The following is a 20,434-nucleotide window of genomic DNA, read 5'->3' on the forward strand; positions in this document are numbered from 1 at the left end:
AAGGGTACCAAAAGTTGCAGCTGAACACTATTGGTTTACAGAGATATATCATTATATTATAATATATACATATAATAACAAGCCATGATCAACCCGAGCTCACACAAATCTTGTCGTTGTCTTGATGAGCTGCCACAAAGATAAGAAGAGCAAAATCTGCTGTGTTCTGCTGTTTTACGAGCCCGTCTAAAAGCGCGAGCGGTTTCACTTTCTCGAGGGAGCTCGCAATTGCGCATCTATATTTGAAATAATTAACTTCTTATGCTGATGATAATAACGTGTGCGTGATTATTGAAGTGCTTCTAACATCTGATCCTTTCAGAAACAGACAATCATGAGAGTGCAGTTATAATCAAATTCTGTTGATAAAAAGGTTAGTAATGAACATTTATACACAAGTATTTATGTGTATAAAGCATCTGTTTTGTGAGAATTGCTTCTCATATGAAATATGAACGACCTGTATGGCTTTACATAGGATGTCTATTCGCATCTTTAGTCTTTTTTTTTTAATACATTTTATTACATTCATAATCTATAAACCGTAATAATAACTCTTGTATAGGAGCCCCATAACATTCTGTCCCGCAATGACACTCGAATACCCTGTCAGAAAAATGTAGTTTTCTAGAAATGACCTTTTCACAGTGTCTGGCATAACGTTGTTTTTTTGTGTTTACATTGATGAATATGGCCATAGTGTAAATGCACAGTACAGTTACCGTCTTATTTCTGCATTATATCATTATATCAGTGATTTCCTGAAGATAAATATCAAAAAATAATGCAACTGAAATAACTTCAGCAGCCGTGATTGTCGATCTCAAATAAAGTAAGAGATCGCGATGACGTATGATGATGTGTCCAGGGGTTGTAGTGCTGTCCCATTTCTGTTTCAAGGGCTAAGGGCAGGAGTGTCCAAACTCAGTCCTACAGGGCCTGTGTCCTACAGATCTAAGCCCCAACTTGCCTCAATACAGCTGCAAGGATGTTTCTACAAAAGCCTAAAAAGAACTTGATTAGCTAGCCCTGCTGTGTCTGATTGGGGTTAAAACTAAACTTTGCAGGACACCGGTCCTACACAACCAAGTTTGAGCACCCCTGGCTAAGGGGAAAGGATAGGGGTACACAAATAGAATTTGGATTGGGCCTAAGATCTGTTTTGGTATTGTTTGTAAGTAACATCCTCCTTTCTCTGTTTTCAGGGGTGAAAGCTGTGTTTTCCGGCCACTACCACAGGAATGCAGGAGGATGCCATGATGGACTGGATATGGTGGTGAGCTCAGCAGTCGGTTGTCAGTTAGGAGATGACACTCATGGTGTTCGAGTGGTGGTAGTCACTGAAAACAACATCATCCATCGCTACCATAGTCTTGACCAGTTATCTGAAAGAGGAATGGATGAAGACCTGAAGAAATTGCTGCTTTAAATTTACGCCAGTTATCAAATGGCTGTATCTCCATACTCAACAGAAAAGCAAGACGTTATTTGTACATTTAAAACATTCAGGTGTTTTTTTTTATATATACAAGATTTGCGTTCGGAATACATTAGCAAGCATTAAAATCTCAAACCAGTTTGATCTTTGATACTCGCGTCATCTGTCTCCACACTTTAATCATGCAAATGTCTCTGAGAATTCCTTAAACACTGGAGTTAAATCACCTCATCATAGTAATGGAGTGAGGAGATGCTAGGGTACAATGGTAGTTTAATAGCGCTGAACATTTTGGATGACAGTTTGATGAGTTCACTCCTTGCTCCTCTCTGCTCATTACTCTTTTCCGTCTCGGAGAGGAGGAAAGAGGCAATCTCCATGGCAACGATTGAAAGACGTGGCTGCGGTGACCGGGACATCGAGTCACTTGTTCTGTGGGTGGATCACCAAAAACATAATTGCTGACCTCACCTCACACTTGGACTCAGAAGCGTCGAAAGTAGCCGAAATGTTTGACTGATAATCTTAGGCTGCGTCGATGGAGAAAGTAAGGCATTTTTTTTGTTTGTTTGAATTCTGCCCGTGACCTCATAACTTTCCTTAGCAGTGTCATGTTAAAATGAAACATGATGTTTTCCAGTTTTCTCAGGATATAGTCATGTAATATTGATGTGTAATGTCTAATGCTGTGATCATACTAGAAGGGGTTCAAAAGTTTAAAGTTTTGTCATGAATTATGCAGTTGACATTCAGTTTCAGCGGAAAGTTAAATGAAAAGTGATGACATGATTTTGGGAATGTCTTCGAATTTGATTTATGCTGTTTAATGATGGTGCTGCGTGAACATCTGACTATCTGTGCAGAGGAGTTCCTATGATTAGCTTTGCTAATTTACGGTGACATTTTATAATATTCATAACATGAACCGTAATTTATTAATTAACCTTTAAATTCACGATTTGTTCTTTCCATGTTCACTACATAAATTAATGTTACCAAATACAGCTGTACTGTATTTTAAATGACAAGAAAACTAATTAAAATCTATATGTCTAATTAGTTGTCTGTTGCTTTTATTTTCGCTAATGAGCTTTTTATTTAAAGAGGTTTTGAGTATGAACCCAGTGCTCCAGAAAAAGTAAAGTAAACAACACTCTATCCTTCGGTGAGGGTCCGTCTATTAGTCCTATGACAGAACTAACAGCATGGGTGAGGGTTAAATGCGGGTAAGCCTTTTTAGCACATGTGAAAAGAAATATTTTTGTTTGTCAAATCTTATTTATAATAATTTAAATTATTAAGATTCATCCAATTCAAGCTGATTACCTTATAGGTTGTGGTTTGGTCTAATTTAGATTGATTAACCTAATAAATCCTAGTACATTTTCAGTTAATGGATCATCATTTACCCAAAGTCGATTAGAGTCAGTATGCTGGCCAGTTACATCTGCTTATGGACACATCCTCACTAGTTCTGATTCTTAGATAGAGGATGTAACTGTAAACTAATTTCCTCTAAGTAATATTAGGCCACCCCATTCTTGCTCGTACATAAAAAAAGTTTTATTCAGCCACTAGATTATTTCATACTAAGTCAGTTATTGTCAGAAGTCAACAGATCTCTAATGATGTACCTATGCTCCATCCATTGAGCCTGAATGTATGAGCAATTCTGGTTGCAGGCTGCGGAAACATCAGCTTAAACGATCTACTACATTTAAATGATTTCAGGAGATATTAGAGTTAAACACTTATTTTACATTTATTTTGTCAGGCAAAGATTTTGCATTCCAATTCACATGATTAAACAAAATAATCTGATTCAGAATGTACAACATCAATTACTCAAAGACTCATTTAAGAGTTAGAGATTAATACCTGACTGTGTAGAAGTACGTTGCGGTATAATAGCCTTGATGCAGAGCTCAGAAACTCACACAATGCAACAGGGTATCCTGGCTACAGGATCCCACAGACGCTTCTGCACCTTTCCCCTTAATAATCAAATCACCATAAATTCAAGAGAATAAAAGCTTCACCAAAACTCTTGCCTGGTCATGAGTTAATGTTAAGACCATTTTACCTGGAGTGGAGCATTTGGCAAAAATCTTATCAATGTCACAACCCAAATTAACTGATATAAGGGAAATTGTAAAATATTACAATTTAAAATTTAAAATCATGATTCTCATTTTAGCCAGGATCATCTTAGCCCCAAGCGGCAACCTCCCGCTCTCCCTCAAGAAGCCAATACGGAAGTAACTAAAACTGCAATTCATCCGAAATTCTGCTAGTCCTGGCCGCTCATGGCTCCAAAACAGAGCAAATTTCAATTGAGCCCACTGTTAGAATGGCCAACTTTACAGCAGAAAAAAAGGTGTTTACAGCCTGGTACAAAAAAGATTTTGGTTAATACAGCTAATATTACCCTTCATGACAACTATGTGGGGGTGAATTTTTTTATAACTCATCCGTTTCCTTTATATTAGGCTATATTAAGTTTGCATAATTAAGGGCGTGGCCACTTGAGTGACAGCTAGGTCTCGTTGGTCGCCATCACGTCACCTCAGCTAAATCCTGCAGATTAGTAACTGAACTCGGCATATTTATCTTATTTCTGTGTTGTTTTATGTGGCTTTAAACAGTCAACTGCCTTTTGGACTTGTTTCCTACAATTATTAGATGGCATGGCATGCTGAGTGAACTTAATTGTGCTCACAAACCATTCACGTGGCCTCCGTTTCCCATGTGAGTAAAGTTATATACTTATATGCCATCTCTATACATGTATTTGTTTTATTTAAGATCATTTATCGTTTATATTTATATTTAGAGCTGTAATGCACTCCATAATCTGACGAATTGATTAGCTGTAGGCTCTAGAACAGTCATCTGAAGCGTTGTCATACAGTGTTATGCTGGATTTCATCAATAGTCTTACATTAACTAACACAGACTATATCTGAAGTGTTTGGAAGTAATTTGCATCTTCCTCCTGTTGAAAAACGTCATAAGAACAATATTTAGTGGCTCAATGTATTACAGCAGTGTTTTAAAAGTCTAAACCAGGGGTCACCAATCTCGATCCTGGAGGGCCGGTGTCCTTGCAGGGTTTAGCTCCAACTTGCCTCAACACACCTGCCTGGGTTTTTCAAGAATACCTATTAGAGCTTGATTAGCTCATTCAGGTGTGTTTAATTAGGGGTTGGAGCTAAAATCTGCTGGACACCGGCCCTTTAAAAACAAGTTTGGTGACCCCTGGTCTAAACACTTTATTGATATAGTATACAACCAAGCACAAATGGTCAGAATACAAACGAGTCACAGGTGAGAAAGTATTAAGCGTTCTCCAAAAGTAAAGTGTTTCTGAACCAGGTCCAAGCTAAATGCCAGCAGGTGTCTGAATCTCCGCTCACTCTCCGCCTCTTTGCCCTTGTTTGGTATCCCGCCGTGGGTATGATGACGCGTGAACAAAATGGCGACAGTTGGCCGCGCCTACTTGTGGCTTTTTTTGCGCTCTTTAGAAACCTATGGGTGACGTCACGGATACTACGTCCATATATTTTACAGTCTATGCTTAGCCCTAATTGAAGTAATGAAAAATATTTTTGTGGATATTTCGATGAGGGGGGGAAGAGTATCTGTCAGAGATGATTTTGTGGAAACTCTTTAGAGCATGATATTATACACAAATTAAAAAAAAAATCTGCTTGTTTATACTACTTATTAAGCTGAAACAAAACAATTCTTTCTCTTAGCTTAAGTGTTTAATGTTCAATCCACTTAAATTTATTAAGTTAACTTAATCGATTTGTGCTTGGACTAAAAGAATGAATTGTGTAGAACCCTGGACTTTATTTTAGTGTATTTCAGTGACTAAGTGAAGAATTGCTTTTTTTAAGTATGTTCATTGTTTTTAATGTTTTAGACATTAAATATTTGTTTTCTTTCAATGTTACAAATGAATACATTAACAAAATTAAGCAAAGATTAAGATAGATAGATAGATAGATAGATAGATAGATAGATAGATAGATAGATAGATAGATAGATAGATGGATGGATGGATGGATGGATGGATGGATGGATGGATGGATGGATGGATGGATGGATGGATGGATGGATGGATGGATGGATGGATGGAGGGATAGATAGATAGATAGATAGATAGATAGATAGATAGATAGATAGATAGATAGATAGATAGATAGATAGATAGATAGATAGATAGATAGGTAGGTAGGTAGGTAGGTAGGTAGGTAGGTAGGTAGGTAGGTAGGTAGGTAGGTAGGTAGGTAGGTAGGTAGGTAGGTAGGTAGGTAGGTAGGTAGGTAGGTAGATAGATAGATAGATAGATAGATAGATAGATAGATAGATAGATAGATAGATAGATAGATAGATAGATAGATAGATAGATAGATAGATAGATAGATAGGTCGGTAGGTAAGGTATGTAGGTAGGTAGGTAGATAGATGGATGGATGGATGGATGGATGGATGGATGGATGGATGGATGGATGGATGGATGGATGGATGGATGGATGGATGGATGCAGATTACCAGCATTTTTTTTATCAAACTAGTCAAAACATTCTTAATATTGTACAAAAAAAAAAACAGTACCTCACCAACATTTCAGTGTTTCATCCATTAACCAAAACAGGCTTTGTCATTGCTTGCATCTCACTGCACTGACCTGACTCAATGAACCCAGACATAAGATGTCCCCTGTCATGTTACCTTATTTTCTCTCCAGCTCTTTCCTGCAACAGCTGTTGTTTATTGAAAGCATCTTCCTGTGCCTTTTTGTTCTGATCTCGAGCCCAAGGGCAAGTAATCAGCATGTCATTCTAAGATTGCATGCAGTACTCAAGGATGTACAACATAATACGATTTGTCCAGGTCAGTGGCTACACCGTAGTAATGGCCTCTGTTCTTACATTGATAATTTGGGTTTGTCACAGTTAGTCAGCTGTAAAGAGCTGCACAGGTTTTCTGAGGGTTTTTTGTTTTTTGGGATGTAGACTATTGGTCAGTTTGTAGAGCACAGTTTTTCTTGCCCATCCCTAGCACTTCTCAAAAGGACACGTAGCATAGATTGTAAATGAATTCAGTCTTGGAACAGGAGGACATTTGACATTTAGCAGGTTGGTTTTCTTCACACAGCAGAATGAACTCCTACACTGAGTAAATCACAGGGCATCAACAGCCTGACATATAAACCACAGATAATAACCACCTGTCGAATGGCCAAAAACTGCCCTTTTCTTAGCTGCTGTGTGGAAATGTAAACTGTCCTTCATGAAATAGTTCATTCTGGTCTGCGGGACCAATCAGATTTTTAGGAAAAGTTAAATTTATGATTAAATCAATTAATCTGTAAAAAGGCCCCACAAAACATTTTAAAGAGCACTTATTTTACCCCTTTTTCAAGATTTAAAATAAATATTGTGTCTCCAGAATGTGTCTGTAAAGTTTTCTGTTCCCATGTGTCTCTTAGAGTGTGCCTCACACTATATCTACACACAATTCTGTCCAAACAGCTTCCAAAAGAGGATTTTCATCATAGGCGCCCTTTAAGGTTAAAAATGGCAAACTTGGCGATTTAGAAAAAAAATCAGGTTCACACAGTCATGGAATTTCTGGATTAACTTTAAAAGGTCTCTTCATGACATACTTTTTTTTTTCTCCAAGTCCTTGAATATCCAGAAATGTTTTTGTCACATACAATTTTAGCAAATTTGTTTCTATACCATATCGTGTTTATTATCATGTTGTTTCACAAGTTTTGCCTATTGCTATTTTTCAGTGCCGTTTTATTCCTTCCATGTTTGTTAACTGGTCGCTTAAGTGAAACACCAAGTCACAGAGCTTTACCGGTTAACTAAGGCCTGGTAATTAAGGCAAATATGTTGGGAAAATGTAATTTTCAAAATTAGTTTAGTTACAAAATGTCCACTTCAAAAACTGCATGCTTTTATTTTTATTCTAGTCTTTTAAAAATTTGAGGTAAATTATTTATTGATGTGCTCATAATTGTTATTAAATTCACGAAAAATTATATTTAAAGGTACAGTAGGTGATTGTCTTCAGAAACATTTTTTGTTGGTTGAAAGTCTCTATACAATCCAATAGTAATGATTAAAGTAAATGATCTAAATGTATTTATATGTATTTTTATATTCGGGGTAAGGCATAAAACTAAAAAATGTTCATCCATTTAAATATTGTCGGGCCAACATCTCACATAATTCTGATAAGTAGCTCAAACTGTCTGTCAGCAAATGTAGATATGGACTTCTGCGCATCTGTTCACGCAGATCCGCCATTCGCGCGTCCCCTTTTGCATGAACACCACGCGTTCATGAGACAATCACAGACACGGTGAAATCAAATATTGAATTGAAACTTTTGAAAATCCTGAATCAATATTGGAGTTACTTTTGCACGCTGGAGGACGGATGACACCATGGCTGAAGTATTACTGTTAGACAAGTAATGTTATGTTTTAAACTTTTTTAGTTATGCAAAGCTTATGTTAGATTGTGTTGTGTTATGATTGGCTTTTATGCACAAAAGTGTTTTTAAGCCACTGAAATCTCCTGGCGAAAGATTGATGTGACTATTTTTAGTTTTATAAGGGCCTTTTACAGCATCAATAATGTAGATTTTTATTGAGTTTAACAACAAAACATTAGTAAATAGCGCTGTTCCGACTAACCTGATTGAGCTGAAGTTGCTTTTATATTCACATTGGTTATATTCACATTGTCATTGGTTCAACAATGACAGCCTCCCTATACTGTTTACCATGATGCTGTGAATATTCGCTCTGAAATAGCATGCAAGTATGGCCTAGTAATAAATGTAATTCCTGCACGCGGCCGGCCAAACCCTAAGGGTGTGCTCACACTATACAGTTGCCTTGAACCGGGCCAAAGCACGCTTACTTTTAGGCCTGGGCACGCTTACGTCATCGATAATGCGCTGTTCAGTAAGCGCTCTCGCTCAGCACAGTGGAGATTTCTTCTTTAAGTTGTTTGATATGCAGTGTCACGCAATCAAATATTTCGCCAAACAGATCAACCACTTTTGACGCTCATAAACAATCATAAAGTCCTCGTGCTGCAGGAATTAGGAGGTTGGCTGAAGGTGGAGCTGTCGTGCAGTGAGGGGTTTGTTTCTTTAATAAACCACGACAGTTTGTGTTCATTGAACAGTAAGAATGATTATTTAATCCATATGAAACAGTCTCTTAAAGTCATGTATTGCTTTTGGTTCCGGGCTTAGCTGAAGTGAAATGCACTCTGACCCACCTCTTTCAACTGGGCCAGGGCTGGCCAAGTAAACCGTGGCTGAGCCTGATTCAGAGCACTCACACTTCTCAAACGATCCGGGAAATGGGCCTGGGCGCGGTTCGGATAGCATAGGGTAAGTAGACTTTAACCGGCGAATGACATGAACTAGTGGGTTGTCTGCCTGCTATCATGTCACGGTGCACGCGTTCGCGATTTCAGGAAGCATGGCTTTGAATCACATTCCCTCCCTGCCGTCCAAAGATAATATGCTAAGCGGTTAGCATTTTGGCAGATCATAAACTGCACCTTTAACCTCAAACAATTATAATGTTTCTACTCTAACAGTGCCTTGTTTTTCTGTTCATTGTAGGTCATGGAAATTCATCTTTTTAATAAATGGAAGTCAGGGAAAAGAATTTGCCATTTAGCTAGAAGTTAGAAAATAATGACTGTGTCAAACCAAAATGTAGCACTCTAAACTTTTGCTGTTGGTGTGCTTCACAAAGTGTTTAAACCATAAAGTCAGTGAGAAGTTAAATTCTAAAATGGTGGTTCCTGGAAATCTGTCTAAGGACGCAAAAATTTAAAATTATTTTCTCCACAATTAGCTTTTAAAAGTCATCACCTTAATCACAGAGGTATTCACATATGGTAAGAAGTACATTTTTTCAAATAAATGTTTTATTTATTTTAAAACAACCAAAATGACCAAAGCATTTAAGTATTCAAATTTTTTGGAAATGGGACGACATGATGGCTCAGTGGTTAGCACTGTCGCCTCACAGCAAGGTTGCTTAGAGTCCACAGGAGTTCATGAGAAGTTAAGAATGGGTTAATGATGATGTGCTCCTCCAAGTAATATCATGACATAATAATACATTAACATATCATGAGTTCATGTTGGTTACTTTAAGCATGAACGAATGTGGTACTAAATTAATACATTAATAAGCTGTCATATCCCTGGCTCGTTCCTGCTGCTACAATCATCACTTTTCCTCTTCAGCCACCTCTCACCACACCCGTCCACAATCACTGGAATTCTAATAGACACACCTGCGCCAGCAATCACCATTCACTATAAAGACTCATCGTTTCCAGTCGATCAACGGCTGGAATAGAAGTCAGATGGTTCACCTCACCTTCTCCCCTGCTCGCCTTCTTCCTTGAATGTTTCTCCTAATATGTGGATGCACATGGTGTGATTAAGGTGGTGACATTAACTAATGTTATCAAGCATGAGTTTGTATGTTAATAATGCATTAGTAAATGTACAATTATGATTAATAAATGCCGTACATGTGTTGTTCATGATTAGTTCATGTTAGTAGATGCATTAACTATGAACCTTATTGTAAAGTGTTACCATATTCATGTACTGTTATTGTAAAGTGTTATCGTTGTTCCTAAAGTATAACACTGTCCAATTTAAAACCTCTATAATCTTTTGTAAAAGTTGACATGTCCCAGTAGCTTTGTGAATATTTTTTAATGCTATTTAGTAGAACTAAGTACTCTTTGTGATTAGGTAAATGTTATTCCTTTTTTTTTAGCAGGTTACATCTACACTGTGATATGTTGCATCAAATAAATGTATTTTAGTTATTGACACACCATTGTCTGTGAAATTGAGCCATACACTATTTTATACTATTGACATAGAGGAAATATACAGATATGTGTGAAATGTGTCTAAGATGCCACAATTTAAACAAAATATTTATGTAGGGATAAAGTCATAGATATATAAAGTATAGGTAGATTCCACACTTGACCAATATAAACATGTTAACACATTGACCAACTTAGAACGGTCAACTTGTCATCACTCACAGTAAAAATTAATGAATAACCAGTCTCTGGTTAAAAAAAAAGAAGAAAAAAAAGAATATACTGAGATTTGGAGTGCTTACCTTGCTCCTTGTTTCTGGACCTGGCACATTTCTCCCTTAGCTGTTCATTTAGGGATATCTGAACATGACAATCATGCTTAGATTTGCACCAAAACATTCAGTCTGAGAATACGTGCTGCAATCTGACACACCAGACCAATGACACCAGTATTATGATTTAGTACATAGTACACAGTATATGGAAAATAGCACAGTGATATTTTTCCATCCAAATATCACACACATTTGTGAATAAAAAATATTTAGAATGTATATACAATATAAACACTCGCTGGCCATTTGTTTATGGACACCTTACTAGTACCAGGCTGGACCCCTTGTGCCTTCAAAACTGCTTTAATCCTTTGTGGCATAGATTTGACAAGGTACTTGAAATATTCCTCTGAGATTTTGGTCGATATTGACATGATATTGAAATCGACACACCATTACACCACCACCAGCCTGAAACACCTTGATCCTGGTGGAACTTTGTTTCATTTCACTGTATACTGCACTGTAGATTGTTGAAATGACAATAAAAAACAACTTGACTTTGATGATAGCATCACCTAGTTGCTGCAGATTTGTGTGCTGCACAACCATAATGCAAATATCCAGTTCCACTACATCCCAAAGGTGCTCTATTGGATTGAGGTCTAGTGACTGGCATTTGTGACCACAGGACTGTCGCTCACTGGATATTTGATGTAAAGAACATCAAATCAAATTTTATGCACATTTTTTTTTATTATCGGATAAAAAAAGTTTATCCTGCTCAAGATTTTTGTACTAATTTTCAAAATTCATGAACATCTTGGCATTTCCATTAAGAATTATGGGATTTTTGAAAATGCGCATAAAAATAAGTGGATGGAAAAGCTTTTCTGTTTTTTTTTTTTTTTTTTTTTTTTTGGTCTCAAATCATGAATGAAAATTATTAGTTATTTATTTTTATTTTATCAGTTCAGATCTCTGAACAATTAGCTTCTTGTTCACATCAGATTGACATTTCTTACTGATAAGAAAATTGGAAATGCTTTTGCACATGTGACAATTGTGCTATATGCTATAAAAGGAACCTTATGAAATTGAAAATAGTCACACAAGGCTGCAGATCATTTACTCTGATTGCACACACTATTTAAACACCACTAACACACTCCTTGTTAAGTATTGTCTAGCTGTTGCTGTCATTACAAAGAGGTTTCCATTGTTTGCCAGAGGTCAGAGGAGAATGGCCAGACTGGATAGAGCTGATAGAAAGACAACAGTAACTCTAATAATCACTTGTTTCAACCAAGGTATGCAGAAGAGCATCTCTGAATGCACAACACATAGAACCTTTAGTCAGATGGGCTACAGCAGTAGAAGTCCACACCGGGTGTCACTCCTGTTAGCTTAGAACAGGAAACTGGAGGCTACAATTTACATAGGCCCACCAAAACAGGAGAAGATTGGAAAAATGTGGCCTGATCTGATGAGACTCGATTTCTGCTGTGACATTTATATGGTAGGGTAACAATTTGGCATCAACAACATTAAAGCAAGGATCCATCCTGCCTTGTATCAATGATTCAGGCTGGTGGTAGTGTAATGGTGTGGGGGATATTTCTCACTTTGGGCCCATAAGTATCAATTGAGCATTGTGTTAATGCCACAGCCTTCTTAAATATAGTTGCTGACTATGTCCATCCCTTTATGACCACAGTGTACCCATCTTCTGATGGCTACTTTCATCAGGATAACGCACCATGTTATAAAGTGCAAATCATCTCAGACTGGGTTTTTGAACATAACAATAAGTTCACTGTACTCAAATGGCCTCCACAGTCACCATATCTCAATCCAATATGAATTGAGATGTCAATATGGACCAAAATCTGCTAAATATTTCCAGTACCTTGTTGAATCTATGCCACAAAGGATTAAGGCAGTTTTGAAGGCGAAAGGGGGTCCAACCCGGTGCTAGTAAGATGTACCTAATAAAGGGACAGTGAATGTGTATGTATACGTATACATAGTTATATATTTCCAGCATTTTGTTCTGTCAAAATTTAACCACTACAATTAAAAATAAAATTCCCTCTTTGTGAAAAAAAATAATAAAATAGGGTCCAAAAGTTTCCGAAGCAAGAACTTTCCACAAGCCAACAATCCAGGCTGTCAGTCAACCCTCACCCAGACTTTGACAGATTGCTGTACGGTCTGCCCATCTGCGCATGCTATTTCAGTGCAGTTGGACAGTAATAGAGTCATTTTCAGTATGCAGTGAGGTGGAGGGCACATTAGCACAGAGATCTACACATTAAGATGCCTCATTGGCATTGCAAAACGATAGCCTATAAATACTTGTCTAAATAAAACTAAAAAAACCCTATTCGGTTAAGATGTTTAAACGTTCGTTCATAATGCCCTGACCTAAAGCGTGACCTTGTGCTGTTTATCCTTCTGAGCTCTGTGGTTAATTTTGTATTTTTAATTGGAATTTGCAGTCATTTTTAGCGTAGAATTGACTTGCGTTATTCATGCAGAAGGTTTCTATATTTTGCATTGTACTTGAACATTAATCCCCTTTCTTACTGGTTCTTTTAAAACCCAGTAAGAATGCTAATGCGGATAATCTGCCAGCACATTTTCTCACACCGGGCAGCCTTGATTTTCATCCTCCGCTTCAATTAGATTATTACACTTGATATTAATATTTGGATTAAAGGGAATCGCAGAATAGGGCTAATATTTTTAAAAGCGCCTCCAGACTTATCAGCCAGACTCCCGTTTGGTTTCAGCGCTAAGAGCTCCATTTTTAAATTCATTGGCACAAAAGCTGTCTGATCAACTGGAGCAGCTGTAGTCATTTTCTGAAACACAAAATGGGTTTCCACTTTCCACCACAAAGTAGTTGGTGTTATTATTTTCTCTAGTGAGATGCATTTTTCTCTATTAGTGACTCCCAGCAGTGCGCTTTGAATGTGAGCTAGTGGTGACTGTCCCAAAAACACTCTGCATTACTGATCATTTTCCACAAAGGCTTAAATTCCCATGCGAGTGTTCCCTGTGTGGTTTTTGAGTTTACTTCATCAGGGTCACGCTGTTCTCTCTGTAACTTCATTTGGTTGTTGTGCAAACCAAATATTCTGCAGTATTGTTCATGTACCTTGGTGACTTTCATAAGATTTGTTGTAGAGTCTGCCTTAAATTTGCTGGATCTGTTCGGTTTATCTACTCTCTCTAAAACTTCAATCTTGAGAGTCGCCGCACGCCGTAATACTTAAAGCAAAGGTCACCTACTACAGATTACATATTTCTGTGAAATATGTAAACTTACACTGTTTACTCGCTGTCATGTCATTCTGAAACGGTATTCTTCTAAACTAGACTTCATTCTTCTAAAGTATACAAAATAATGTACTTTGAAAAATTATGAAAATCTATTTTATTTGGATCCCATTGACATCTAATGTTAAACAAAACAGAAAAAAATCTTCAAACTATATTATATGTTCCACAAAAGTAAGTCATACACTGTTTATATATATATAACTATTTAGTGGTGGGCCGTTATTAGGGTTAACGCGAGACTTTTATTGCGCAATAAAAAAATATTGCCGTTAATCTATTCTCAAAGTTGGTTTAGGAGCTGGTTCTATGCTACGCAGGCTATGATGACTTTCACCTTGATATTTTAGCGTGGATGTATACCTGACCGGTGAGCTGCATCTGACAAAAAAGTGCCCTTCTGACTCAAATCAGCAGGATGCCTGACTTTAACTGCAGTTCAGCAATTTCACTTTAACTCATGAACATTTCATTCATGCTCCCATGACAAACTGGGGTATTAGGCGCAAATAATGAGTTAGGACTGAGAGTGTTATTGCGTGATTGCGGTGTTTACTTTAATAATGCCACTAATATATGCATACTCCACATCTTAATTTCATTTTTGTTTAGTTCAGTTATGACTTTAGTCGGATTAAGGTGATTAAAAAATCACTGTTTTCACAAGCTTTTGTTGGCCAACAGTTAAAAATTCATGTTTATTTATGAATAAACAGCTAGTAAACACAAGTACATCTTATTGAGAATAATCTCCAATATCCAAATAACAGTGTCTTTATTTGTGTTTCAACTGTGTTTTCCATTTATTTAAAGTGGGAGTCAGTTAGTCAAGTTTACATTGTTTTGTAAATTGGTTTTTACTTAAATTAAATTATTTTAAACAAACTCAATTAATATAACCACTTTAAAGAAAATAGCTTGTTTTACTATAGCTTTTAGTGCAAGGGCGCCGCCATCATGGAATTTCGATGTGTCAATATGTCGATGACATCACTGGGTTTGTTCCATTCCTTCATATTCCATGATGGCGGTGCCCTAGCTCTAAAAACTAGAGTAAAACATGCTGTTTTCTTCAAATAGTTACGTTTATTGAGTTAGTTATATATATATATATATATATATACATATATATATATATATATATATATATATATATATATATATATATATATATATATATATATTTTTTTTTTTTTTTTTTTTTTTTTTTAAGTGAAAATCAATTTACAAAATAATGAAAACTTGACAAACTGCTTCACTTCCATCTTAAGGTTATGAAATGCATTTTGGCACATTTATGTTGGCTCTGTTCAGTTTTATTGTTTAAATTATAAGGGGATATACAGAAGGATTTTTAATTTTTCATAACCTGGGTCAAGCTTTTTCGGTGAACTGTATGGCGTTACAAAATCGGCATGTTTAAGGAATGTTTTATTTAAAAATAAATGATTTTCACTGCCTGATTGATATACGATATAAAGTAGGTCTCAGAATTTACAAGAATCACTGCATTAAGTTTCATGTTTCCATGCCATGTCGTTAAAATAAGAACATTTTTTTTACTCCAGTATTTTCAATTGAGTTTCTGTGCAAGCCTGCTGATCGTGACAATGCTTGCATGTAAAAAGCTTTTCATCTGGTTTTACACTTAAAAAACTAAATAAATGCTAAAGTCTATTTAACTGATTGTTTTTTATTTACATTACAACATCGATGCTGTAAAAGGAATCATATAAAACAAAAAAACAAAAAAAAAAATCACATGAATCGTTTACCAGAAGTTTTTACTAGCTGTGCATATACCCCATTCCAGTTTATTTATATATTAACACAACTTTTATTGTAATTTACAATACCAACCCATACATTAAATAACTTTAAACTATTTAAAAAAATAGTGAAAAATAAATAATATATATTTAACAAAATCATATATTCAAACTTTCCAACATCGAACGTTGTTAAAGGGAAAGATCAAGGTCTCATAATGCAATTCAAAAGCATTAATAAATGGAAAAACACCAGGGATCACAAAATATGGGAAACTGTTAATTTACATTTGAAACATCTTTGGAACAAATGATGATATGACACGGCTATAATCCAATGAGTATACTGTACCACATTTGATACACCAATTCCTCTAAAAATTCATTATTTTTAAAACTGTAGTGTTGGACAGTTATTTGCACCCTGCTCAAGGGCACCTCATTCATGGGTGGAAGAGAGCACAGTTCATTCTCTACAACTCCTAACCTGCAGGTTACAAGGTTACTGGAAATTAACCCTGAGAATTTCAGGTTACAGACCAACTCTCTAACCATTAGGCAACAACTGGTTGCCTCAAACCATTCTAGCAGTCTTCAGTTGGTCTTCTTATAGATTCTTTCACTATATTTCTTTAAAATAAGGAAGTCTACTGCAATGGCTGGTGTTAGCTGTATTATAAGATACTCTGACATACATGAATAAATCCTTTCCTGTTGATTTATTGGATTTATTGGCCTTCTGGATTCGTAAAGTATCCATCAGATATTTGTTTGTTAAGTTGTGATGCTTTTAATACTGTTTTCGAGTGCAAGCCGGAAAAATCATTTTTATTTATAAACACTACAGTCTCTTTACTTGCTGCATCACATATCACCAATATTTAAACGATTTATTCAAAATCTGATATAAAATGATATTAGACCTAGAGATATACTGTATATTGCGATCATAATTTTTAAAAGTATTACAGCACTTTGGAGACATTTTATGAGAACAATTTGTAACCATATATTTTTATAGAGCCCTTAGACCTGGTTGGTGTTGTGAGAGGTTGTGTATTCATAACAAACCAAAGCTGCATCCCAAATGACACACTATGCACTTTTAATCTCAACCATATAGTGTATGAGTTTAGTGTCAGCCCAAGTGAAACACTAATGTTTTTTTTACTAAACAGAGATTCAAACTGCTTCCCAGTCTACATTTAACAGCTTTCAAATTTATAAATTAAATGACCAAACTACTAAATAATCACTCACATAGAGGAGAATTTTGCATGCACAGTGCACAGTTACGTAATCCAACTCGATTCAGTACCCAATATCTCCTTCTCTACTGCTACGCAAAGCTGCCACTGACACATTTCATTTTATCGGTTGATTACGGCTCATAAACCATTACACTTATTTTAACAACACAAAATATAAATGCAGTGGCCTAACAGTTAGAGAGTTGGACTTGGGATCTAAAAGTCATAGGTTTGAGCACTGGTACCAGTAGGGATTGTTGGTGGGAGAGTGAATATCCACCTCACTACCAAGGCTGAGGTGATTCCCTAGAGCAAGGCGCCAACCCCCAACTGCTCCCCTGGCAGCTCAGTGCTCCGGGTGTGTGCTCACGGGTGTTAGTCGCTTTGGATAAAAGCATCTGCTAAATGCACAAATGTAATGTAATGTTACATCGAAAAAATATTCAAAATAACAAAAAAATATTAACAAATACAATCCTTTGAATAATAAACAATTCACGGTAGTAAAGCTAATAAATAAACACACCTCGGGTTTAGTACTTACCTGGCTCTTGAAAAATAATTAAAACTGGTGAGTCCTCTGAATCCACTACTTGCCTCGCTGATTTTACTAACTAAAAACGAAAAACAATAAATCTACTACCCACAAATAATTAAATAAAAAGGAATTTACATGGTAAATTGTAACGTAACAAATAAAATATAAACGACAGATGCAAAGAGACCATGAGGGAGACACCAGGAGAACAATTAAGAGCCCTCAGCAGTGTTGCCAACTTAGCAATTTTTGCTAGATTTAGCAACTTTTCATACTACCCTAGCAACTTGTTTTTTAAAAAAGCACCTAGCAACATATTTAGCAACTTTTAACATTCATTTGTCTACTTTTAGCAAGTGACTCAAAAGAGCAGTGGCTGCAGGCTTCACTCAGTAGAGTAAATTGCTAGCCAGATTGTTTTTCAAAATTGTTTATTTACTGATATTTGTCAACATGTATATAAGAGCTATAATTGTTGTCACTTTCACAAATGTGTTAATTTCACAATTTAAAAGAGTAAGTACACAAGCTGTGATTGTTTAAAGGAATGTAACTGTTCATGAATAGTGTTATATTTAAAAAAAAAATCTTATCAAAAAAGTGTTTGTATTTGTGGCGAGGGGGCGTGGCCGAGAGCCGTGGGAACGGGGTGAGGCCACCGCGTAAGTGGATACACCTGCGGTGCGCACCTGCCTCGGATCTCACGGAAGGAGCTCTGGACCATAAAAGGAGGACCGATGGCAGAGGAAGCCGAGAGAGGACCGGGCCCGGACATATTTTACTTTTGCTTTCAGTTTGACGCCAGTCTCCGTGAGGAGCTGCCGTCCGTTTGTTTTGCCGTCCGTTTGTTTTGGCAGTCTCCTCACGGAGACTGCCTCACTGTTATTAATAAATCATTTTAAAGCTCCGTCGGTTCTCCGCCTCCTTCTTCCCTGCGGCCAAAGGGCTGTAAACTTTATTACAGTGGTGCCGAAGCCCGGGAGAAGGAGGGACGCGTTGTCCAGATGCCCTCGCCGCTGAGAGAGGGGGCGAGTGTTCGGGAGTTAACCCGAGTGGGGGAGAAACCCGTTCGTCTGCCCAGAGTGCCGGGGCGGCCTGAGGCTGGCGAGGAAAGGATCTGCCTGCTGCCGTCTCCCAGCATGGGGAGGAGCAGGGGACGCGGGGCTCACCACCGGAAGGGAAAGCGCTGAAGGGAGCCATCCCACAGAACCCGGGGGAGTCGCCGCGATCCGCCATGATGCCAGAGCCTGCATCCATCCACCGAAGCGGGAGCAGGAGACCAGAAATGCCGCCAGCCAGCCAGCCAGGAGAACCGACGCCGGACGCCAGAAGACGGACGGGTGGATAGATTCCTCCACAGGGCTCCCAGCACGTCGTCGCATCTCTCAGCTGGTGGAGGACCGAGTGGCAGCGTGTCTGGAGAACCGAACCCCAATTTTTTTTTTTCTTTTTCCTCTCTCCCCTTTCTCGGTCTACTGTCTTTCTTTCCTCCTTTTTTTTCCATCTCCTTTTCTCTCGGCCCGTCTCATAGGTCTCGCGGGTGCTGTGCCCCACCACCCCCCCACCCCCCCGGAGTATGCACAGCCACGGGGTGCCCCCGGCCTGTGATGGGAGATGGGGGTATGTGGAGAGGGGGCGTGGCCGAGAGCCATGGGAACGGGTAAGTGAATACACCTGCGGTGCGCACCTGCCTCGGATCTCACGGAAGGAGCTCTGGACCATAAAAGGAGGACCGATGGCATAGGAAGCCGAGAGAGGACCGGGCCCAGACATATTTTACTTTTGCTTTCAGTTTGACGCCAGTCTCTGTGAGGAGCTGCCGTCCGTTTGTTTTGGTTTAGACGGCAGTCTGTGTGAGGAGCTGCCGTCACTGTTATTAATAAATCATTTTAAAGCTCCGTCGATTCTCCGCCTCCTTCTTCCCGGCGGCCAAAGGGCCGTAAACTTTATTACAGTATTACTTTTACAAATAGTCCACTATAATATTAATTAATTCATTCATTCATTTTCTTGTCGGCTTAGTCCCTTTATTAATCCGGGGTTGCCACAGCGGAATGAACCGCCAACTTATCCAGCAAGTTTTTACGCAGCGGATGCCCTTCCAGCCGCAACTCATCTCTGGGAAACATCCACACACACACTCTCAAACACGGACAATTTAGCCTACCCAATTCACCTGTACCACATGTCTTTGAACTGTGGGGGAAACCGGAGCACCCGGAGGAAACCCACGCGAAGGCAGGGAGAACATGCAAACTCCACACAGAAACGCCAACTGAGCCAAAGTTCGTACCAGCGAGCCAGTGACCTTCTTGCTGTGAGGCGACAGCACTACCTACTGCACCACTGCGTCGCCCCTATATTATTCATACAAATCTAAATGGACATATTTCAAATAATGTTATAAAATAATGCCAGTCAATTTAAGGAAACATGAATTATTTTGTATGCTACATAAAGATGTAGTTTTGAATTGCAATTACGCAATGACGTCATCACCCCAAAAAATATGTTAATAAGAACCTACTTATTGTGCATCTGGATGTAATGTTCAGAGAGTAGCGACATGACTTGCTTACGCTTGTCAGATACTACGTGATGATGTAACGGATATGCAAATTAGTGTGTGACGTCATCTGGCAACATTTAGCTACTTTTCAGGCAGAATTTAACTACTTTTCATTGGAAATAGATGGCAACACTGGTCCTCAGTAGAGAGCAGAAGAGTAATAGAAATTGTTACTTCATGGACTATTTATACTAAAACAAAGATAGCGTCACAGACACCGGTTGTCCCCAGTCAACTCTACCTGTTAGACACAGCAAAATATGTCAGAGACCCGTAACTACATCTTTTGGGTATTTAAAATGCACTTATGCTTTTAAGAATTTTCAGTGTGAATCCACTACT

At 37.8% G+C, this 20,434-nt stretch overlaps 1 protein-coding gene across 6 annotated transcripts in view; it reads left to right on the forward strand.

The window, feature by feature from the left end:
• Positions 1-2,494, forward strand: part of cpped1 (calcineurin-like phosphoesterase domain containing 1) — a 72,157-nt gene extending 69,663 nt beyond the window's left edge. For 5 of the 6 annotated variants that reach the window (XR_015503423.1, XR_015503424.1, XM_087274971.1 and 2 more), the window contains one exon: positions 1,206-2,494. Coding sequence is in view for 4 of the 6 variants with exons in the window: in XM_087274971.1 (XP_087131097.1) it covers positions 1,206-1,429 (224 nt within the window). In the remaining 2 variants the exon portion in view is untranslated. 6 annotated transcript variants of the gene reach the window in all.
• Positions 2,495-20,434: the final 17,940 nt, after the last annotated feature.

Source organism: Danio rerio, chromosome 12, assembly GCF_052040795.2.
Source record: "Danio rerio strain M-AB ecotype USA chromosome 12, GRCz13ab, whole genome shotgun sequence".
Classification (NCBI taxonomy): Eukaryota; Metazoa; Chordata; class Actinopteri; order Cypriniformes; family Danionidae; genus Danio; species Danio rerio.